At 46.4% G+C, this 24,365-nt stretch overlaps 2 protein-coding genes and 1 pseudogene across 10 annotated transcripts in view; 2 read left to right on the plus strand and 1 right to left on the minus strand.

Moving 5' to 3' along the window:
- The window catches only part of ERI3 (ERI1 exoribonuclease family member 3), a 122,976-nt gene extending 120,169 nt beyond the window's left edge, over positions 1-2,807 (plus strand). For all 6 annotated transcript variants that reach the window (XM_031684171.2, XM_015236091.3, XM_031684173.2 and 3 more), the window contains one exon: positions 2,280-2,807. In XM_031684171.2, coding sequence (XP_031540031.1) covers positions 2,280-2,309 — 30 coding nt within the window. In that variant the 3' untranslated portion in view covers positions 2,310-2,807. The remainder of the gene's footprint in view (positions 1-2,279) is intronic.
- Positions 2,808-3,230: 423 nt separating this feature from the next.
- DMAP1 (DNA methyltransferase 1 associated protein 1) lies at positions 3,231-11,584 on the minus strand. 4 transcript variants are annotated; one of them, XM_072974580.1, is made up of 11 exons: positions 11,527-11,584; positions 11,197-11,346; positions 10,526-10,617; positions 10,066-10,261; positions 5,258-5,416; positions 4,955-5,122; positions 4,564-4,749; positions 4,364-4,435; positions 4,011-4,083; positions 3,582-3,877; positions 3,231-3,342 (listed from the first exon to the last, which is right to left on the minus strand). In XM_072974580.1, the coding sequence occupies exons 2-11, from the start codon at positions 11,299-11,301 to the stop codon at positions 3,283-3,285; spliced, it is 1,407 nt and encodes a 468-aa protein (XP_072830681.1). In that variant the 5' UTR covers positions 11,302-11,346; positions 11,527-11,584; the 3' UTR covers positions 3,231-3,282. The 4 variants fall into 4 exon arrangements, with proteins under 4 accessions (XP_072830681.1, XP_015091575.2, XP_031540018.2 ...); XM_015236089.3 differs by having other exon boundaries at positions 11,197-11,306; positions 11,527-11,580; XM_031684158.2 differs by adding an exon at positions 8,724-8,922 and having other exon boundaries at positions 11,197-11,551.
- A 5,177-nt stretch (positions 11,585-16,761) lies between these two features.
- LOC102525906 (transcription initiation factor TFIID subunit 9-like) lies at positions 16,762-17,473 on the plus strand (annotated as a pseudogene).
- The last annotated feature ends 6,892 nt before the right edge of the window (positions 17,474-24,365 follow it).

Consider the following 24,365-nt stretch of genomic DNA (forward strand, 5'->3'; position numbering starts at 1 on the left):
AGTTCATTAGCAGACGTTTTTGAGTTTGTATGGATATCTAGAAAGAGATGTTCCAGAGGCATTTGGATCTGTGGTCTGGAGCTCAGGAGAGAGGTCCAGAATGGAGACAGTGATCTTCAGGTGTAGCTGAAGCTCAAGGTGTGGATGAAGCCATCTGGTGTGTGGAGGGGGCAGAGGGAAGGGACAAGGCTGGGGCACATGACCTTCCCCCAGCCCCGGACCAGGCACAGGTGCAAGGTCAGTGCTCACCCACTGGGTGGCTGGTGGCCTGCGGGGAGGGGCTGAGCACATTCACTTGGGCCAGGGGAGGCAGATTGAACGATTTGTCCAGCAATGAGGGAGGAGCCAGATGAAGTCAATAGAAAACTAATTTTCTTTTCTGCTGGAAGAAATGAGGTGTGTGGCCGCTGGGTAATTGCAGATAACGAGGAGACTTATTCTTAATATGCACAGCGGCCATGGTCCCCAGAGTCCCAGAGACAGGAAGGATTGGAGGTGCCCTGACAAGGCCAGACTTATTTGGGAAGAAAATCACCCTATCGTAGCCCTTTCAGTGGTGCCATCACAGCCTCTGGACCCTGTCATAAACCTTTCTCACTCTCAAGCCAGTGCTGTCCCACCCCCACCCCTCCTGCACAGCCATTCCTGCCCCGTTCCCCCTCCTGTCAACTGCCTAGCTCCTATCGCGGCCCCTCCCTCCACCCTTTACCCCACAGCACAGGCATACACACTAAGGGAGACAAATGATGGGGCCTCAGCTGAGCGGGGCGTGTGTCCGGCCCATAAACCACAGGGATGGGTCACGTCTGGAGTTGCCATGGCCGCCACTACCCACCCATCTGTCTTCCCACTGTTCTGCCTCAGACCAGCCCTCATGGCTTCTGAGTGCCTGGAGAACAAGGTGTTCCTGTGCCTGGGCCACCTGTCCATGCCCACACCCACCACGGCTACTTTCATATTGAGCTGGGAGAGACAGGACCCTCTGTGACTTGTCTGGCCAGACCCAGAGAGCTTATCTGCTCTGTGCAAGGTCTGCAAAGCTGTCGCCTGGCTGATACAGGCCTGGCCTGACCAGACTCCTCCCACTCCCACAAGTCTTTTTCTAGCTCTGCTAGGTCCCCTTTACTAGTCTAAGGGGCTGGCAAGCTCAGCAGAGGAGGTTGGTCCTTGACAGATGCAGGGGCCTCCTGACCTCACCTGGACCTTACCCACCCCCCCACACACCTGATTAGGACATCGACATACAGTGCTTTTGCAATCACAGCGTTGATCCCATGGGGGCTGCTGTCGCTGAGGTCCTGGTTACATCTCAGGGGCATCCATGGGCAGTGGGAGAGGGGTGAAAGGGGAGGCAGGTGAAGGGCATCCTGGCCTATGCCATGATACTGAGGCCCCAGGAGTACCTGTTCCTGCAGCCATAGGGACTAGAGTTTTCACCATGGAATTTCTCATAGGGACCAGTACTGCAGAAACTGCTGTGGCAGGGTTTGGCTGGCACAGACATTTTTCATCTGAGATACAGCCAGAGACAGGGCAGAAGCCTGACCAGCACGCCTGCCAGGGTGGGAGAGGCAGGGCTTGGGCTGAGCTACACAGGTGCCCAGTAGAATGCTGCTGGCCAGGGTGTCGGAGGACCACAAGCCTGGCTCCTCTCCACCGACCTGGGCTGCACAGGAGCAGGCACCCAGGCGGGGTGGCTGTTGGAGCAGGCAAACCTGGAGCCCTGGCCTGGAAGTGCCGAGGCATGTGCCTTGTCACCAGTGATTATGGCCTGGGCCACATCCACACACACGCAAGTGCCGGCAAAGTCACCCTGGCCATGGGCGTGATGAATGGCCGCACAGTAATGAAATGGAGACATCAAGGCGGGTGGCGGGAAGACGGAGTGTGGCGGACGGGCCGTCCCCACGCGGCGGCAACAAGAAGAATCGCCCAGCGGCCAGGGGCCGTCAAGGGAGAAATTACACATTTACTCTGCCTTTTTCTTACTGCGACGGCGCCCATACATCACCGCTGGGGCCGGGGCGGGACACGCCGGCCAATTTCCAGCATGAATTATGGGGCTGAGAAGCACTGAGACCAGGCTTCTGCTGGCCCAGCATCACCCAGCTCAACCTGAAGCTGGAGATGCTGCCACCTGGGGACAGGACCCCCTGGTGTAGAGCCTGTGGCTGCTGAATCCAGCCCCGCTTCCTACCCCCACCTGTGTAAGAGCACCTCTGGGCCCAGAGGGGAAGGGTCTGGGGCCCATCTAAATCGTCTCCTCTTCCTCTTTTTAGATGACTGCAAGAACATTGCCAACATCATGAAGACTCTGGCATATCGAGGCTTCATCTTCAAGCAGACATCAAAGCCGTTCTGACTGGCCGAGGACGGGATGGGGCAGGACAGGGTAGCTGCTTGGCCCAGCTCAGAGCCCTCCTCTCCCTCACCAGAGGGGCAAAAGGAGAGTGGCACAGCTCTACGTCCAGAGTGTCCCCCAGCCTGCCCTGTAAGCTTGTGCCCTGGGTAAGGCTTGGCCACTTGGCCCCTCTGGAACAGACACTTCGTGCCCCCCATCCCCACCCCTCAACCTCAGCTCAGTGTCAGCCCCTCCCATTGTGGGCTTGGGCTGGGGGACCTCCTCTTCACCATCTTCTCCCTGGTACACAGGCTTCTGCTGGGGCCACTGAGCCCCCCTGTGCCCCCTCCCATCTGTAGTGCATGGTGTGTGGTGCCCCCAGGGCTCCAGGACAGATCAGGCCCCACCTTGTGTCTACCCCCATCCCCGCTGTGAACGTACCACTGAATAAAGTCGGGGAAACGAGGCCCTGGGTGTGTGTGTGTGGACCAGGTTGTGCTGTGCCTGATGCTGCCTGGATGTGCGGGGGTTAGAGCACGTGCCAGACTGCTCTGTGCTCAAGGCCACCAGTAGAGCTGGCCATCACTGGAGCACCTATGAGACCCTTACTAAATACGCAGAGAGCCATGGGGACTGTCTGAGCACAAGGCAGTGTTCCAAGTAGCTAGGTCTAAGGCCACAACTGTACGTGAACCACTCGAGTGCTGAACCACGGGTGTTCCTGAGTACAGGTGTTTGGGCAAAACGGGTCAGTGTTTAAGGAGCTGCTGAGGGCCTCAGTGCCAGCAAGCCCTAGTGCCACCCCATGGAGTGGGTGTGGTGACCCCCTCCTGCCCACCCTCCCAGTCAGGGGCATCAGAAGTGGTGGGAAGGAAAGGAAGCAGCCCAGTCCAACTCAGCAGCTCTATTTACACAGCAGCCTCCCACACCCGTATGGCCTCTCATGGCTTCTTGGCTTTCTTCACAGAAGAGGAGCTGGAGGCCGACTCCCGTCGCTTTCTCTGAGGAGACACAAAGAGCCGAGGTCAATGGCCTGCAAGGCCGGATTCAGCCTTTGTGCATGTGTTTCACACTCTTAGGGAAGGTGATGCCCACTGGCCACCCACTCCCTCAGCGTGGCCTCAGAGCCCCTCAGAGTGATGATCTCTGCGGCAGGCACGACAGGGGCGGAGCTCGTGCACGCACACATGTGTGCTTGCCAGCGGGCCGGTTCCTGCTCTCCCCGCCTGTCCAGACTTACCGAATTGGGCGTGAGGGGCGCGCCCACCACGTCGATGATGGTGTCCTTGTTGGGGTCGGGGCCGAGACCCGGTTCGGGCACTGCTGGCTCCGCCGGGGTGGGGGCCGGGCCCGAAGCCGGTGTGGCGGGGCCCCCCAGCACACCAGCCCGGGCCAGCGCCTCGTGCCGGTGCCGCAGCATCTGCAGCTCGTACTCGCAGTTGGCGCAGGCCTGCTTGAGCTCGTAGAGCAGCACCAGGTCGCTCCGCAGCTCATTGAACATGTGCACCAGCTCCTCCGTGGGCGTCGGGCTCAGCTCTGCGGACAGGTGGGTGGAAGGCACAGGGGCAGGGCTGGGTGGTGGGAGGCCGGCAGCAGGAACGCCCTGCGCCACCCAGCCTTCCTCCCTGTCTGGATGGGCACATCTTGTGGGCCCAGCCCTTGCACTCACCTACACCCAACTCCAGCAGCATCTGTTCCAGGGCCTTGATCTTCTTCTGTCCCACGGAGCTTGGCAGTTTCATCTGCAATGACCCAGGCAGCTAAGCCCTCTCCCCTACAGTGGCTTAGGATGAAGGGGACTAAAGGCAGTTGGGGTAGCAGAAGAAAAGTTAACCCCTGGAGGCAGCTCGGGGTCACAAAAGGAAACAGCCAGCAAGCAAAATAGAGTGAAAGCTGTGAGCTCAGCCTGGCACATCCCCCCGGGATCCTGGTGCGTCCCCCTCCATCGGCTCTAGCTCAACGGCCTGCAGCACTCGGCCGCAGAGTGCAGGGCCCAAACACGGCGAAGGAGGTGACACATACCCGCTGGCTCCGCAGCGTGACGCCCGCAGACTTGAAGTCTGGGAACTTGATGCCCGCGGTCTCAGGAACAGCCTGGGAAGAAGGAGGTGTGGAGACCCAGAAGTCACTGGGAGGGGGCCCAGGGTTAGTCCCAGCCCCCTGTTGGCTCTGTGAACTCTCAGAGCCCTCCACCCTGCACCGGGCTGACTTAGTCTCCACACCGGCTTCTCGGCCTCCTTTTTCTGGGGGAGCTTCTTCTTGGGGGCCTTGCGTTCTGTGCGTCGCTGCTCGGCAGTGGTGTCTGCCGCCGTTATGAGCTTCTGCAGGTCCTGGCTGCGCTTCTCCCGCTCCTTCTTCCGGGCCTCGATCTTGCGCAGTTCCTGTAGCAGGTACTCCTCCTCTGCCACCTGGGCGGTGAGAGATGCTGAGAGGTGTGGGAGGCGCTCAGGGCAGTGATGGGAGAGCGAGGAGGCCGGCCTGTGAGAGGCAGGGCTGGGCCGGGAGGAGCAGAGGGAGGGGACCTGCAGTGAGGGAGTTGAGGGGGTGGAGGTGGAAGCAATGGGTAAGGGGTTTTCAGGGCACGGAGGAGAGTTTGTGGGGCTCGGGGCTGACCTGCTCTGGGGTCCGGTTATAGAGACGCTCCAGCTGTTCCTTCCGCCGTCGCTCGTGCCCAGCATCAAATACCGGTATCTTGAGGTCTGTGCCCGGCACCGCCCGCACATTGGCAAGCTTGGCACAGATGTGGTAGTACCGCTCTTTCAGGTCCTCCACAGACCGCTTCTGAGGATAAAGACACAGGGGGAGGGAGGATGAACACTCGGAGGCACGTGGAAGGGAGAGCATGAAGGTAGTGGGCCCGCCAGGCCTGGGGGCTGCGCACATGTGCAAATGCAGGCCAGCAGGACACCAGCTCACCTTGAACTGCTGGTGGTCATACCGGTCGTGGATAACAACAAAACGTAGGTCAAAGCGGCGGCTGAGGTCAAAGAGGTGGTCAGTTTCTGCCTTTGTCCAAGCATCATCGTGAAGATAGAGCTGGTACTCCTGCTCTGAATACACGGGCACCTGCACAGTCTACAGGCACAGAGGGACAGGGTAGGGGCACACCCATGTCAGGGGACGTCCAGCGGGCTCTAGCAACCTGTCACCACAGCCCCTCCTGTTTATTGCCAATCCCCGGGCGGGACAAAGCAAATCCTCTGCCTGGGACCCTGCACCGGGCACCTGGAGATGATGTTCCAGAGTGAGAAGCGAAACTGACCAAAGGCCTTGGAAGGCTTTAGAACTGTCGCCTGCCTCTAGATCCACTCCAGGACCAACTTCACCATGCCTTCAACTCCAGAACCTCCGTAACAGGACACATGCTCCTGACCCCATGGTTAAGGTGAGGGGCCCACATGTAAGCGCTTCTGTGGAGTCCAAAGATCAACTTTGGAGTAGGGCAGATGGCTAAACTGTGGAGAAAGGCCAGCAAGCCCTAGTCATGGAACACTTGTCTGAAGCACTCCTGCCACCCAATGGTGACAGTGAGACTTGCAGCTTCCCTAGAGCTGATCAAGGTCACGTCTCTACAGAAAAGGCACCTGGATCCCACTTCCAACATACGCGTCCCTGCCAATGCCTGTCCCCTAGACCTCCTCAGGGACAAACAGCACTACCCTCAGCTGGGTCTGTCCATCAGAGACCCCAGGAAGAAGATAATGCTTGGCTGGACCAGGGAAGTTTCTTCATCAAAGACCACACCAGCTCTGAACCTGCTCTCAAAACACTCTTGGACAACAACTACTGGAAGTCCTACATACACCTTGACCTTAATATATTCAGGTGACAGATGTTTACTAGACTTATCGTGGTGATCATTTTGCTATATATATACATAATATATATACATACTGAATCACGTACACCTGAAGCTAATATATGTCAATATACCTCAATTTAAAAAAAAAAAAAAAACCTTAATATGTTCAGTACTGAGCTCCTCACCCACCCTCAAACTTATATCTCCTTTAGTCCAAATCTCAATGTCACCAGCACCCAAGCCAGAAACCTAGAAGACATCTTTAATTCCTATGTTTACCCTTGACCCTTCCCCTTCCCCAAATCTGTGACTTTTACCTCCTGGTTCTCTATCTCCACCCCTCTCCACACCACCACTACCACTTGCCTAGGTGGAGAAACAGCCTCCCCACTGGTCTCTCTCCCTCCATTTAATCCTCCTCCAAGCAATTATCCATCTGCAGCCGAGATGTGATCTCTCCTAACAGTACTACTTGAAGGACAGCCTGCAGACCAGTGCTACTGCAAACTTATCACTGGTCTCTGGTACGTATAGAAATTGAGAGTAGACATTTAGAAATCTTTATAACAATTTTACAACAATCGTATGTTGCTAAATCTAGTATGAAGAAACACAAACTTGTACTTTGTCTTTTTTTTGTAATTTTGTCTTTTTTTTTTTTTGGCAATCTTTATCAATCGCTGATAAATTGGAGATTTTTTAAAAAATGTCCTTCATCACAGATAATTTGTGAATCACTGTTCTGGAATATATGTCTGATCATGTCACCCAACCACCCCTTATGAAACCCATCAAAGGCTCCAGGCTACTCTAAGATAAAAGTGCCTTCTAGATAATTTGCAAACTCGTTGAGAGCAAGTCTGGTTCATTTCCTACCTTCAGGGTTCAGCACAGGACCAGGAAACTTAAGGTATCGATGAAGATTTACTGAATCAATCAATGAACACATGGGTGAATGACGTGGACTCTCTCTGCAGCCACTGTCCTTCAGGGGCCCTAAGTTCCAGCCAAATAACTAGTAGTCCCTGGAATATACTAGGCTCTCCCCCTCAGCCTTTGTTGTTCTTGCCTGAAATGCCCTCCCACTTCCACATTCCTTAACCTAGATAACTTCTCATCCCTCTGATCTCTTTCAGACAACATCTCCTCTGGGAAGCTTCTCTGGTTTCCCAGTTGGTTAAGTAACCCTCCTACGCACTTCAGTTCCACTTAATTAAAAAATATACTCAGGCACTATGCAGCCAGTCCTGCTCTCAAGAAGCTCATGGTCAAACCAGGGAGATGTTCATTTATTCAGCAAACATTTATCATGGGCCTGCTAGCTGTATGCTGAGGACACAATGCTGAATCAAAGAGACAGGGGCCTTTCCTTCTCAGAGCTCACAGTCCAGATGGAAAAGTAATTTAGTACAGTGTGGCGAATCTGACAAAAAAGGTATGCCTGGGGTGTAATGAGTGACACCTGATCCAGCCTGGGACGAGGGTTGTCAAGGAAAAGGTAAATGAGGCCTGGTTCAGTCTTAAGGTGAGGGAAGGCAGTGGAGAGAATCCTAGGCAGAGGGGGCAACACAGACAGTGATGAGAGAGAAACAGCCTGGTGTGTGCGGGCTTAGCAGTCGGGACACGTTAGGTAAACAAGGAAAGAGTGAGAGGGAGAGGCAAGAAGAGAGCCTGGAGAGCCGGCAGAGGTGGGCTATGCAGGCCTTGTGTGCCCGCTGAGGAGGCTGGAATTCATCCTGGGGGTGATGGGAGCCGATAAGGTTAGTTTTTTTTAAAGAGAGGAGTAGAAGGTCAGGATTCTCTTTTATAAAGACCAACAATGAAGACAGATGGGGTGAAACCGGAGCCTGGGAGACCAGCCAGCAAGTTTAAGAAATAATGCAGGTGGCAAGTGAAGAGGCCTGAAATGAAGCAGCACCAGTGGAAGGTAGAGAAAAGGGCATGGACTTGAGAAGCTTTAAACATCATAGGACTAGACAGCTGGATGCGAGGGGTGAGGGAAGATGCTGTCACAGGTAATGCCAGTGTTTCTGGTGTGAGCAAGAGTGGCTGGGGAGCCACGGACTGAAAACAGGACCCCAGGAATAAGCAGTATTGGAGAGAAGACTATTCCTGCTGCCCTCTCAGGCCTCATCTCCCACCACGTCCTACCTCGGGCTACAGGTCTCATCAACAGGGAAGTGCCCGCAGTGTCCCATATGTGTGACTGCTTTTTCATTTATGCCTTTGCTCATGTTGTCCCCTCTGCCTGACAAGTCACTGCACTCCTTCCCTAGAGTCACTTGGTGACGTCCTTCAAGAGAACTCAAGCTCTAACTTCTCCAGGAAGTTTCCTGGACCTTCAGTTCCTCCCAGTATAGCAGGTATCCCACCAGACTGTAACTGCCTGTGTCTCCCACGCCCCAACAACGTGGGAGCTCCTCCAGGGCAGATATTGTGTCTGATTCACTTTTGTGTCCTCACTGCCTTGGATTTGACTGGCCACAGAGCAACATTTACTAAACACAAAATGGATACTCTTTCGTCTTTACCTCAAATTCGTTTCATCCAGCCACCCCTCCCTCGCCTCAAATGCCTTACCTCTTGGTTCTCCCTTCTCAATCTTTTATCTCCAGGCTCTCCCTCTACTGGACCTGATGGGCCTAAGGATGGAGGTGAGATGGAAGAAAACCAGCCGGGGGACGTGGGGGAGAGTGATGAGTCACAGCTGGATGTGCTGAGTCTGAGAAGCCTGTGAGCCATCCAGGGGGAGGTGTCCACATGCAGGTGGATACACTGGCTGAGGGGAAAGAAGTCAGACTTGGGAGTCCTGGGTTCAAGCCCTCAGTGCTTTCAGGCTCGAAGTCTAGGCTGTTTCAAGCTGCAGGGACTAGGGGGCCATATTGGCTTAAACAATGGCTGAGGAAATCCTAGCCCAGCTCAGCTCTGCTTATCACTGGCAGGCTGAGTCTGGGCAAAGCCCTGCTCCATCTGAGCCTCAGTAATCCAGACTAGAGATAATCCAGCTTGGACCAGTGTGCTGGCATAAGGATAAAGAACAAAGGGAGATGTGATTTACGCTGGAAGCAGAATCAGCAGTGCTGATTCTGGATGTATCCAATGCTGGATGTATCACTAAGGTCAAGTTCAAATGCCAGCATCTCAGAGAGGCCCTCCCTGACGACCCCATCTAAATTAGACCTCCCCTTACACCCACAAGTTCATTCTTTATCTAATTTCATATTCCATTTGTATCCTGGTTTCATTTTATTAATGGCTCTTATCTGAAAGAATCCAACTTACTTGCTTACATGTTTGTTACCTGTCTTCCCCTACCTTCCTTGTCCTGGTGTTGACTGAAATAATGTGAGAGCTAAGAGAGAAGCTAAGTCAACGATGATTCCCAAGTGTCTGGTTTGGGCAACAGGGTGGACAGTGGTGCCATTCACCCATATGAGGAACAGCTTTGGGGGTGGGGAATAGACGGAAGATTATGAGTTCTGCCCAAGGGCATCTACTTGGTCTGAAGTACCTGTGGGGCCTTCAGGGAGAGACTTAAGTAAATGATTGTTTACGTGGGAACTGTGCTCTGGAATGGAGATTCTAAATTGAGGTCAGTGGCACACAGAGGGTCACTGAGGCCACAGAGTAAATGAGACACATTAGGGAGAAAATAGAAAGTAAGATGAGCAGAGCACCAAGGCCACAGCTCTAAGGAATAGCGACATCTGAAGCACCAAGAGAGCACACCAAAAATAGAGCTGGTCCAGGGGAGGACAGAATCCCATGGGCAGAAAAGATCAGGATCCCACCCTGCAGGCATCTGCCCCGAGGACTGATTGGGTAACCCCAGTTGAGACAGGCCTGAGCGTGCCTCTGGAGCCAACCCTGGGAGAAGAGAGCTCACGCAACCCTGGCATACATCCAAGTGGTGGTGGCTCACCTTATTGAACCTGGCGAAGGGGTAGTCCTTGCCCTCCTCAGCGGCCCGTCGCCAGTGGAAGAACATGGCTCCATCCTTGCGGGCCGGGTTGGTGAAGGGCATCCACTTCCAGGGCCGTACCTTCTTGGAGCCCAACTTGGCCTTCACTGTGCGGTAGCCTTGACCAGTGTCACTGGGTAGCAGTGGGGGCGCATCTCTGGCAGAAGGGTTTAGGGAGTTGAGAGATTAGAGTCAGAAAGTGTATGAAGAGCCTGTAGACCCAGGTTGCTGATCTACCCTAGAGCAAGGAAGTCATGTCCTGGAATGAGAGATCTGAGTTCTTCCTGTATCCTACTAAGCAAGCAGGAACCCTGCCTGGGGAGGGAAGGCGGGGAGAAAATTGGCTAAGAAAATTAGAGATGAGGAACATGGAGATTGGTCAGGGGCCAGAGCCTGGGGGACTTGGGATTCCAATACTTGCTTCTTGTCAGAGTAGAGCAGTGCATAGACCTCCCGGTGCATGCCCTCGGGCCTCTTGAAGGTCAGGGTCTCGGAGGACTTCTTGGACTTTTTCTGGGAAGGGAAACCACAGGAGAGGAACCACAGCCTAGACTCCCTTCCCTGAAAATTCTTTAGCCCAGCTCAGTCCCTGAACAAACCGGCACCTACAGGTACAATGACACACATACACACTATGACACATAATGACACACTGTGAAGGCACAGAAACCCACTCAAGGGGCACCTAAGGTCTGAGCAGGTCATTCTCCACACCCCACCTCACCTGGGGAGAGCCCTGACCTGTCAGAGCAGAAGATAATTTTCCACCATCTCTTAGCATGTCACAACGACTTGATGACCCCCGCCGACCCAATATCCTGCAAGTGTCACACTCTCTAGGTCCTCTCATCTCTTACAAGTGTCCCACCCTCTTGGTCCCCACCATTTTCTATGGATGTCCCACTTCCTCCTTCCCAATTTCATCAAGGTGACACATATTCTCTACCCCGTTATGTCACATCTTTTACCGCCCATCTCACTAGATGCGTGGCACCCCATCATCTCCCCCAGCTCTCTTACGTTGTCACGTTGTCACTCCTCCCCCCCCCCACTGCACTCCCGCGACCCAACGTTCTCAGGCACCCCTGCTACCTTGTCCGGGTTGATAATGTCCTTCTTGCTGATGGTCCCGGAAGCTGCATCCCCCTCTGGACCCCCGAGCTCTAGAATGTCTCTCACATCCGCGCCTGTAGCCATCGCGCCTGAGAGATGGGGGAGCGCCCCGAGGTCAAGGGTCAGTGCCTGACGGGGAACCAGGCTCAGATCAGGGGGCGGAGCCACTTCAGCCCCTAGTGGGGGCGGGGTGAAGAGGCCGACCGCGAGGGCGAGGGTGGCCCAAGTCAGGTCGGGCTCCGCCTGTGTCTCTCCGCCTGGGTCTCCCTAACGCCCCTAGCTGCCTCCTAAGCCCCAGCGTTTCCGCACCTGGACTTCCTGACTGCAGCCCGAAGGCTCCCCTATCCCCGCAAAGCCGCGGACAGAAACTTCCGGTCGTGCGTGTTAGAAACGCGGCCGACAGGAACACTTCCGGTTTGTGCTTAGTGGAAACGGAGCCGGGCGGCAACCCACTGTGAAAATTACTGACCGTATGGAGCCTGTCCGCGTCCTTGGCTCCCATGAGTCCGCCGGTTTCCTGCGCTGCCTGCTTTCTGGCATCTTCCCTTTATGTTGCTCCGTCGCATTTCGGGCAATGAAAAGAGATTGTACAGCTCTGTGACCTTGGAAGTCGCTTAATTTCTCTGTCATGGTACTTGAGCGAATGAACTGCATAAATCCATGTAAACATTAGCACGGTGCCTTTTTTCATTAAATGAGTTAGTGGTATTAATCGCCCCTGTTCATTAAGTGCTAAGTATGTATCAGACACTGTACTAAGCGTTGGAGATGAAATGGTCAGCTAAACAAGGCAAAGCTTCCCTGGATGACGGGAGCCCTCACTTGCGCTTCCTGTGATGCGGGTGTCTGTGGGTCAGGGCCTCGTGAGGCTCTCCTGGACCCCAGCTTCCCGGAGCTTCACTACTTTGGGTGCTAACTCCACTCGTGTGGGTTACAAAGAGGTCCAAGAACACAGCCCCGAAAAGGGAGCAGCTGGAAGAAGTTGCCCTCAAGGAAAGAAACTTGCTGATCTCCCTAGAGACAGACTTCTAGAACAGGAGGTCCTGAGGAAGGGTAGAAGACATGGGAAGGAGCTCCCAAATTCAGCCTCTGAAAACTAGCTTCCAAACGTGGAAGACACTGGGCACTGAGCATGGGAATGGAGTGGAGCTTGTAAGGTATCAAAGAGACCAGACCCCAAGCAAGGGCCTGCCAAAGATCCACGCAGGGACTGGAGGAACAAACAGCCCACACAATTGAGCTATCAATGTTGTAGTCTGTTCTGGCTTGGGGGTTAGGATGACATAAGGCTGCAGCCACAAGTCTAGCTAGACCCCAAAACTGGGCCTGGAGGTCCAAATCTTGTCCTGTTCCTAAGGCCTGATTCCTGGGTGAATCCTCTGGGCTCTAAACAGTTTCCAGGGGAAGCCAGCGTCTTGTAGCAGAAAACTGCCCATAGGGTAAGCGAATGATCCTTGGATGGGCAGAGCAGTGGAGGAGGGTCCTGACCTCTGCCTCAAACACTGGACTCTACTTGTAGTTATTTGTTTGCATAATTATTTGCTTAAAATATATCTCCCTTAATAGACTCATTTCTGTGAGGACAGGGATCATGGTACATAATGTCTGTATGTGCCAGGCATTGTTCTAGGCTCTGGGGATGCAGTGGGTGAATGAGATACAAATATCTCCAACAGGGCTTATATCTAGCATAGAAACAATAAAATAGATAGTGTAATATTTGATGGTGACTAGAGCTATGGAAGAAATAAAACAGGGTGATAGGATGGGGGACTATATGCAGTTTGATCAGGGAAGGTTTCTCTAGGGAGCTGAAATCTGAGCTGAGGTTTAAGTGATGGAAACAGTCATGGAAAACTTGGGAAAGGGATGTTCCATACAGAAGGAATAACAAGTGCAAAGTCCCTAAAATGGAAAGAACTCCATATATTAAAGGGACATAAAGAAAAAAGACCAATGTGGTGGTTGTTGGGTGAGGAGATGGAGAACAGGAAGACTTAAGATCAGAGGAAGGCATTGGGGGTTGTGGCAAGGAGTTTGGATTTTATCCAGGGATTGGGAAAAAGGGGGATGAGAAAGGGATAACTCTCTTTTGCCCCCTCTGAGGAGCCACTGCCACACTTCTACCAGGTGGGTCCCCCTGCCATCCCCAAGAGATGCTTACTCTGCAGAGCCCACCCAGCTGACCCTCCACAGGAACCCAGCATCACTTGTGAAGAGACTCTTGTACTGCAGTGTCCTACTGAGGGGCCTGGGAGAGGGACTTAAGGCTGGGGTGCTCTGGGCCTGCAGAGTCAACTTGTAGCAGTTTTTATTCAATCCTGAGGGCAATATGAAGCCACTGGAGGGTGTGCGTGGCTGGCATCTTGGGAGGAGAGTTGGGAATAATGCTGAAGAGTCAGATTCATCTTTTAGAAAAATCACTGGTGGTTGCCAATGGGGAGGATGGAGCTGGAGGCAGGAGAACCAGGTGGGAGGCAGTGGGGGAGTCGACTGGAAATAGGAACTGATTGGATATGGATGCAGGAGTCAGAATAAAAAAGGGTCCCAGCAGCCCATCCCTCCTCACCCTGTCTAGTCACAGCTGGGCCCAGAAATAGTGGACTGGAGCTCCTGATGCCTGGCCTGGTTCTCTCCTTCCTTTCCTCTTCCACATTCTCGCCCTCCTCCCTTCTCCTCGCCAAGACTACACACTCCTTAAGAGTGGTAATGGGTATCCTTATCCCCTGAGTGCTCCCAGCAGGAGGTGCACGTGTGCCCTCTTTGCAGGTTCTCCTTACAAACTGTGGGAAAGGGGAGCCGTCCGTGTGTGGTGGGATCAAGATCCAGAGCAGCTCAGTCTCACTTGGTCTTGCTCAAGTTAATTAGGAAGAAGATTTTCCAACGAATAGAACAAATTTCCTGCTTTTCAAAAGGGGCAAAGAACAGGATTAAGAAAGTCACAGGAGAAGTGCAACAGCCAATAACTGTACAGATGAGCATTCCGCCTCCTTGGTATTCAAAGAATTGAAAAATTGAAAGCTAGCATGAGATACTATTTTATGCCCATCACATAGGTACAACCTTAAAATAATCGTGATTCCTGTTTTTGACAATGATGTGGACGAAATAGGCACCAGTCTATATACTGTTGGTGGAAATGTACATTGATTCAACTTTATTCATTAGTTCCTTCAACAAATAATTGTTTAGTACTTACTGTAAGCCACTTAGATATATGCCACTATATGGCAGGCCCTGTGCTGTAGAGGCCCAGATATATAGCCTCCCAGAAGAAAAATGTGATCGCGGCCTTCAGCTTGGGTACATTAAGGAGTGGGGTCTAACCCTGGAAGGGTCCTGCTCAGCTACACATACATGTTGTATTTTTTATTTGTTGAGCCAGTCCTTCCAAAATCTGGAGTTTCTTACAAACTTCTTTGCAAGTCAATTCTTTTCCTTTTCTAAACTAACCAACTAAATAAAAATTAAAGTGAGAAACAAGATGCCACACCTCATACCACTCACCTCAAAGAAAGACTTACGAAGCTGGATGGTCCTCTTTGGGTTTGAGACTACGTGTATATTTGGGCCTGCTGCTCTGACTCATTTACCAGTAACCTCTAAGCTGGGCAAGGGGCCTGGCTCCAAAAGGGGGTGTACAGTAGGTCCAGGTCACAGTGCAAGCTGTGTTTCCAGCTGAGCCTGATAATCCAACAGACCCTATGGCTTGGGAAATGTTTTCTGACAAAAATTGTATGCTTATCTTCTGGCAATCCTGATTGGACAATCACAGCATGGGCATCCCGGATTCTGGAGTAAGGCTCTGATCCCACCTGCAAACACCTGGCCGCCACTTGAAAAGCAGTCTCTGGCTTACAACAATCCTCGTAGAAACTGAACACCTGTCAAGGAGACATCATGGAACTGCCCAACACAAATGGAGAATTCTGCGATCCATGGGACCATAAAGTTGGGGATGCAAGTCAGCATTCCACGATAAAATGTAAGGGTTATATAGACCTTTCCTATTTTCTATTATAAATACTTAGAACTATAAATTTCATCCTAATCATTGCTTTAGCTGCATCCCGCTAATTCTTTTACATTTTCATTATCATTCAAACTTCCCTGTGTTTGCTTCTTTGATCCAGGGATTATTGAGAACTATGTTGCTTAATTTTCCAAATTTTTAGGAGTTTTCTAGGTATCTTGTGATTATTGATATCTAATTTAATTCCATTGTGGTCAGAGAACATATTTTACATGCTTTCAATCCTTTCAAATTTATTGAGATTTTTATCTTTTATGGCCCAGCATGTGGTCCATTGGTGAACATATCATGTGTATTTGAAAAGAATGAATATCCTGCAGTTGTGGTATAGAGTTTTATAAATTTCGATTAGGACAAGATGATTGACGGTATCGTTCACATAATCTATGCCTTTATTGACTTTTTGGTCTATTGTTCTATCGATTGTTGAGGGCCTTTTTAAAATCTCCAACTATGATGGTGGATTGTATATTTCTTCTTTTAATTCTGTCAATTTTTACTCCACATATTTTGAAGCTTTGTTATTAGGTTATAAGCTCTGTTATTACACATTTATAATTATTATATCTTCCTGGTGAATTGATCCTTTTATCATTATGAAATATCTATATTTATCTCCGGTAATAGCCTTTGTCTTGAAGTATACTTTATCTGACAGCCACTCCAGCCTTCACAAGCTTACTGTTCGCATGGTGTATCTTTACCCTAACATTTCTTTCATCTTTTGAAGTGCATCTCATATATACAGCAGATATTTGGGTTTTGCTTTATTTTATCCATTTGAACACTCTCTATGTGTTGAGACCGTCAGTGCTCACTGAGGGATGGGTGGCAAAGCAGAACACACTGTCTCTTTTTATCCTTTCTACCTGATGATGAATGCTCCTGGGCACTACAGACTTCAGAGTGGATCAAACAGTTTGCAAGTTATGTTGTGCAGTTCAGTTTGCAAGGTCACCTGGTTATCCTATGGACAAGCATTCAGTTTCTACCAAAGCCAAGTAATAGGATAAAGCTGTTTCTCGAAGAAGATCAGTTACTTACCAAACAGGGCACAGCTTTCTTCACTTCTGCACTGTTGCTCCTGGGCTTGCTGTAGACTCCGTCAGCAAGGTGATCGCAACATGATTGGATCTGGTGGGTCATGGAGACCAAGAGGCCTATCTACTTACTTTGCAGCCTAGACCAATTGGACAGTTTCCTTTGCTCTGGATTCATCTCAAAGCTAATGGTCTTTCAGGACACTCAGGAAATGAGTGGGCTGCAAGACACCCAAATATGATGTATGCTCCCTCAAAAATCCAAGAAAACCACCAAGGACCAGACTTCAACTAGTCTAAGACACCATCAACTGAAAGGTGCACCTTTATTTATATTCCACTACGAAGAATGTTATAAAACACTATCAATTAAACCTTAAAATACCATTGATTGTAAGATGAATTCCATTTCAGAGACTGAAATACATTCATGTGGGTGACTTAGCTGGAGAAGTCTGGTCACTGGAGAGCATGGAGTCTGGCAAGATGCCGTCTCCCAAAAGCATGCTGAAAGATGCACAGATGATGACACAAATCCTGAAGGACATGGAGATTACAGAACATGAGGCAAGAATTATAAATCAGTTGTTGGAGTTTGCCTTCCAGTTTGTGACCAAAATTCCAGATGATGCAAAAATTTATTCAAGCCATACTGTTGATGCAGATGATATGCCATTGGCAATCCAGTGTCGTGCTGACCAGTCTTTTACGTCTTCTCCCTCAAGAGATTTTTTTATTAGTTATTAAAGTGAAGAAATCAAACCCCTTTGCCATTGATCAAGCCATATTCAGGTCCTAGATAGCCACTGGATGGATATTGCTTGACTGTTCCAAACCATAGACCTAAGTCTTTATCAAAAAAGGCATCTACTTCTGCAGGAAGAGTAACAGTTCCACAGTTAAATGTTGGTTCATTTATTAGCAGACCAAGTACTCCCACTCTAGGCACACCAGCCCCACAAGCCATGTCTGTTTCAACTAACGTAGGGACTCGTGTCCCTCACAGGGCAAAGGTTTACGATACAGATGCCCACTTCATAGTCCTCAGCTGTAAAAGCATCAATTCCTGCAACAGCAGTAGTTCAGAATGTTAGCCAGGCCCCAAAATATTCTTACTACCACTAACATGGTGCCATCACAAAATACTGCCAGTGTTCATCAAACATGTTACAAGAAAATGTGAAGGTGCTGATGATAGTGTGATGACTACGACCATTTTTAATTTAGCCTTGATGCATGTAACGTGGATACTTGGTCTTGAATCCATTGTACCAAAATTAAACATACATGCTGAATGTTTTCAAGTTGTTTTAGAAAATTTAAATAGCAGTTAATCAGTAAATATAGTTACCTTACTTTTCAATTAAGAGGTTGGATTTTGTCAGGACTAGTAATCATTTTTCAGCAGGCTTTAAGTGTGAAAAATAAGTTGTCATTCATCAAAAAAAGAAAGAAAAGATAGAAAGCCACACAGCACATTTTACTGACTAGCATATCCTGAAACCAAAGCCAGACAATGCAAGAGGAAAAAAACATGATCCTACATATAAACAATGAAGCAAAAATCTTAAATAAATGTTAACAAATTAAATCCAGCAGTGTATTAAAAGAATTGTTCATCAAGCCCAAAGAGGATTTATCCTAGCATCGCTAAGATAGTTCGGCATTAGACTATATACCAATTTAACTTATTATATTAATAAACTTAAAAATTTTTAAATAATGTCTTAATAAATTCAACACCCATTAATGATATAAAAGGAAAAAATCTCCTAGCAAACTAGGAAAAGAACAGCTTTAATCTGATACAGTGTTTGTTTTTAATTTAAAAAAATGATAAAATAAAACCTCCAGCAAACGCCATACTTAACAGTAAAACAATAAACGCATTCCAACTGAAGTCAGAAACAAGACAAAAATGACCTTTGTCATCACTACTATTCAAAATGGTATCAGATGTTCTCTCTAATTCAAGAAGAGAAGGAAAGCAATAAGAGGCATAAACATTAGAAAACAAGAGGCAAATTGTGATTATTTGCAAATGACACTATCACTTACATAGGAAAACTTAAGAAAATCAATTGACAAACTATTAGAACTAATACGAAAATTCAGCAAGGTGACCATATACAAGATCAACATACAGAAATCAATAGTTTTCCTATACACCAGCAATAACCAATTAGAAAATGTAATAGAAAATATAAGATTACAGTCACAATAACATCAAAAGCTATTCAACACCTAAGAATAAGCCTGAAAATAGAATTTATCTTGGGCCCTTACAGATAGTTCAAAATTAGGAAATCCATCCACCTAATTAATCACATTCATAAAATCAAATTTAAAACTGTACAATTATATTATACAGCAGCTGAGAAAATTCAAGAACAATTTCTGGTAAAATCAGCAAGTAAAACAAGAGACAAAGGGTGTTTCCTAACCAATAAAGAGTTGGTTTATTTTCTTTTTCTGAGAAGCTAAGAGCAAACATCATATTAAATGGCTAAACATTAAATGCACTGCTATTAAAGTCAAGAACAAGGCAGGGACCATGGCTGTCCCTCATAACTGCTTTGTGTAAAAATGAAAGAGAGGATTTGCAAACAGGAGTAACAATTTCATACAGCTGACCCCATCACAGAGTCTGGGCATGGCCCCCTCCCTAAACAAGACCATGGGCTTTGATTTTACAGTACCCAACAGAATGGACATTGAAATCCCACCCAGAGACAGAGACTGATCAAAAGAGGCTTACTTTCTTCTTTCCTTATCAAAGCCATTGCCCAGCACTATCCAGGTATTATTCATACTGTTCCTGTCCTCTGCTTGAAAGAAAGAGTTTTTAATTTATCCGAACAGTCCTGAGACCCAGAGCACATTCTGATATCCTATCACAACTCTTGTTTTGGATACTGAAGGCTAGGTTTATTCCTCTTTTCTAAGGGAAAAAAAACCCTCACCAAAATGGGTTCTAACAAAGCTGGGGGTAGGGCTTTTAAGCAGGAGGTTTACTGAAGTTACATGTTTGTCTTCCATTTTTAGGGAAGAGCACACACATTGCTTTAGGACGAAAGACCAGAGTAAGTTGAAGATGAGATGGGAGGACTGTTTTGAATCCCCCATACCCTTCTAATGAAAAAAGACAGAGTACTGTGGTTTGAAGTCCTCTGAAACAGAGATACTCTGATTTCTCTTTGGGGAGCATTCTTGGTACCAACACCTGTAGGGGAAACTCAAAAAACAGGTTTGGGCTTTACTATTATTAATATTACTCTATTAGGTAGAGAGAGAAATCAGATTGTGATAAAATCCCAACAAGTCCTCAGGAGACTACCTGAGGTGCTCTGAAGGTGGGATAACCCTTCAGAGTTGTCTCCAGATGGGATGAGGAGACCAGGCCCCATATTCCCATCAACTGATGTGGGCTATCCTGGGAAGGGAAATAACCTTGGGTGAGGTGACTCTCCTCAGTGAAGGCAACTTCAGTTTCAGCTGCTGGGAGAATCCAGCTCTCGTAACAGCTGGGGTAACCCAGGTGACATAGTATAACACCCACTAAGCAAAGTAACCAGGATAGAACAGGAAAAAATGTGCAGAAGACATTTTTAATGATGTTTCAACAGAACAGGGGACAAAATATCCCCCTAAACCCTAAAATATGAGCTGGTGGGACCAAACAGCAGTGAGAGCTGGGTGATAAAAACAACAGCAGAGGAAGAAGCACAGAGAAGCCAAAGAATGAATCTAGAAATTGTCAACAACTACTCACTCCCCAAAGGAAGTCTACCACCCAGAGTGGAAAACTTGGCTGGCTGATGGAACTGAGAACAATCAGAACTGGGGAGGGAGCTATACAGGCTTCAATTTTCAGGTGGGTATAAGGAGACTTCAGGGAGGTTTTGAGGGAACCAGGGCAGTCTGGGTCCTCAAGGATCCAGAAAACATCCAATTAGTGGACAGAATCCCCCACTCACTGAGGAAAGCTAATGTAAATAGTGTACAAATTGATCAGGTCAGATAGTATGGAGATAAAGAAGAAAGAAGGCTTAGGTAATTGTTGGAAAAAGAACAGGAGGGGACAGACATTTGAGGCTATTGGTGGGATGGCAACACTGATCAAAGTACTTGTTAATACTTCAGGGTAACATATAAAAGGGATCTGGAGAGCCATGAAGCTAGGAAAGGCATCTTGGCCCACCTCACTCCAATATGGTAACCTCCTCCTACAAGCACAGGGAAACCAGTATCACTTAAACATGAGCCATGGGAAAGTACTGTGGTTAAACCCCACAGAAACTTTAAGGAAGAAAAGGATAAAAATTATAACATACCTATAGAAAATGAGGCAGCCAGAAAAATATGGCCACCAGCCAGAAGACTATAACTTAATATGAACAAAAGAAATTAAGAAGATAATAGAAACTACAAAAGAGTAACACAAATCAAAAATTTTAAAGCTCAAAAATAGAATGGGGAGGCAACAAGGAAGCATGAAAAGAGAACTAACAGAGCTCAGGAAAGAATTAGAAATAACAGAAAGATGTTTCAGAAATAAAGGCTAAACGGGAGAAACCACAGTAAATAGACAGCACTGGAAATTATGTAAATTGAGAATGAGAGAGAGAAAAAGGAAAGCAATCCAATAAAAATTAAGAGAGATTTTTTGAACAGTTTTGAGATAGATATAAAAAGCAGGAAAACAAGATTCAACATAGCTATAATAGGCAAACCTAAGGAAGAAGGTCAAAACAATGAAACAGAACAAATAATAGGAACGGCAATCCAAGAAGATCTTCCTGCTGTGTAAGAAGGTACACATATAACATCAGAACGAGTACACTATGCACCTGATAAAATCAGTCCAGAATGATCAACACAGAGACATATTCTAATAAAAATACTGGACTTTAAAGAAAATTTTTAAAAAATCTGACCATCCAGGCAAGAAGACTGAATTACTTACAAGTAAGAAAAAATCAGATTTGCATCAGTATTTTCTTTTTTCTTTTTTATTAAAGTATAGTCAGTTTACAATGTTGTGTTAATTTCTGGTGTACAGCATGATATTTCAGTTATACATACATATATACATATATATATATATATATATATTCCTTTTCATACTCTTTTTCATTATAGGTTATTGCAAGATATTGAATATAGTTCCCTGTACTATACAGTAGAACCTTATTATTTGTATACTTTACATACAGTAGTTAGCATCTGCAAATTCTGAGCTCCCAATTTATTCCTCCATCCCCTGGTAACATCCTAGGAACTGTAAGTTTGTTTCCTATGTCTGTGAGTCTGTTTCTATTTTGTAAATAAGTTCATTTTTGTCTTTTGGATTTTTTTTAGATTCCACATATAAATCATATGGTATTTTTCTTAGTATTAGTGTTTTCAGTTGAAACACTTTATACCAAAAGGTAATAAAATAACATATTTAAAATTCTCAAGAAAATGCTAGCCAAGCATTTTATATCCAGCTAAACTGACCATAAAGTATAAAGGGCAGAGATAAGCTGTTATGAACATGTGAGAACTCAGGAAATATTGTTCCCATGAGATCATTCTTGAGGAATTTACTAGAGTATAAACTTCAAACAAAAAGTAAGTGAGGAAGCTTCAACATAAGGATTAGTGTTAAACATTTAATGTATGTAAGTGTAGAACTAGAAGTAAATATTGAGGATAAAGCTGATAGAATGCTATGTACTTATTATATGCTCTGACAATGTACATGAGATGCAATGTCAAAATTGGGGAGGATGGGGAGAATATATGGAAAATAAGATAAGCTCACCAAGTTCCTCATAGATATTAAGAGGGAGAAATACTATATTACTTGATTTTTTAAAATAATTTTTATGGGGGAGGGGTAATTAGGTTTGTTTATTTATTTATTTATTTTAATGGAGGTACTGGGAATTGAACACAGGACTTTGTGCATGCTAGGTGTGCACTCTACCCCTGAGCTAAACCCTCCTCCTATTACTTAAAATAGATGTCAAGGAGACGGAGGAGAAGATGAAAAAGTTTTAAGTAGTTAATTTTAATATTGCTCGAAGTAGAGAACCAATAAAACTATTTTCTAAAAAAAAGAAGTGGTATTTTGCAAATGTAGAAAAGTAACAATAAGAACAAACTATGAAACTATCTAAATTACAAGAGAAATATTTTTTAAAAGAGCTAGAAAGTGAGAGCATGAAAGAGAGAAAAACAGATGATCATGTGGTGAAATATTTTATAATTAAAAAAAGGTTTTTATCAATAATATAAAATGAGGCTTACATATTAAATGAAAATATTTTTCAAATTGTCAAACAAAGCAAGGTCTAATCCTATGTTACCTATAAACTCACCTGAAACAAAGAGATTTAAAAGCTTAAAAATAAAAGCAAGGACAAATATATACCAGGCAAGATGTAAAACACAAAGACAGCAAGGGTCATGATGTTGTATCTGTCAAGGCTGAATTCTGACCAAGAAGCATTAAAAAGAAAAAAAAAGAGGACATTTAAAAATGTTAATGGCTAATTTAACAATGGAGATATATATATATATATATTCAATAACACAGCAACTGGCTTTCATAAAGTAAAAACTACAGCAGGTGCAGACAAAATAGAAACACATTAACAAGAGAAAAGTTTAATACATTACTCCCATTCCAAGACAAATCAAGTGGACAAAAATGAGTAAGGATCTAGGAAACCTAATCCAGTGCTACTGAAAATGTGGTCACAGGCTGGTCCCAGTTCATGAACTGTGGTTACTAGACGCAGTGAGGTAAGAAACTTGCTCCAGAATAAAAATCGATGTGCCACTTCCTTCATTTGGAAGTCTTGCTACAAAACAACAACAACAACAAAAAAAGCTGAACTATCGTGTGCTTAGTGACATAGTAGACGCTTCTCTGAGTAGCATTGACCTAAACAACATAATCAATATGATAACCTTTACAAATATAGATATCAAACTCTGAATACCAATATTAAAGAATACACCTCCTTTTGAAGTGCACAGAGAATGCTCCTAAAAATTGGTATTTTAGGACATAAAGAAAACCAGCAATAAATATCACTAATTATTAGAGAAATGCAAATCAAAGCAACAGTGAGATATCACCTCAACCTGTCAGAATGGCTATCATCAAAAACTTACAAATAACAAATGTTGGCAAGGATGTGGAGAAAAGGGAACCTTTGTACACTGTTGGTGGGAATGTAAATTAGTGCAGCCACTACGGAAAACATATGGAGGTTCCTCAAAAAACTAAAAACAGAACTACCATATGACCTAGCAATGCCACTCCTGGGTATATATCCAGAAAAAATTAAAACTCTAATATGAAAAGGTACATGCACCCCAGTGTTCAAAGTAGCACTATTTACAAGAGCCAAGATGTGGAAGCAATCAACAGGTGATAAAGAAGATGTGGTGTATATATACAATGGAGTATTACTCAGCCATAAAAAGAATGAAATTCTGCCACTTGCTGCAGTGTTGATGGACCTAGAAAATATTATGCTTAGTGAAATAAATGAGACAGAGAAAGAAAAATATTGTATGGTATCACTTATATGTGGAATCTAAAAAAATAAAACAAATGAATGTATATAGTAAAACAGAAATAGACTCACAGATACAGAAAACTAGTGTTTACCAGCCAGGAGAGGAAAGAGGGGAGGGGCAAGATAAAGGTATAGGATTAAGAGATACAAACCACATATAAAGTAGATAAGCAAAGAGGATACATTGTACTGCATAGGGAATTATACTCATTATCTTGTAATAACTTTTAATGGAGTATAATCTGTAAAAATACTGAATCAGTATGCTGTATACCTGAAACTAATATAATACTGTAAATCAACCATATTTCAATAAAAATAGTAAAAAAAAAATCTTTAAAAATGCAAATAACACACAGTACTCTTTGACTACAATGCTAGAAATTGGTAATAATAACAATGTTTCTTCCACTTGGAAAAAAATGTTTAATGCACAAAGTTTTAAATATTCCTGCAATGGAGGGAAAAGAAAAAATTTAGAACTCTTGAAAATAC

Source organism: Vicugna pacos, chromosome 13 (assembly GCF_048564905.1).
Source record: "Vicugna pacos chromosome 13, VicPac4, whole genome shotgun sequence".
Classification (NCBI taxonomy): Eukaryota; Metazoa; Chordata; class Mammalia; order Artiodactyla; family Camelidae; genus Vicugna; species Vicugna pacos.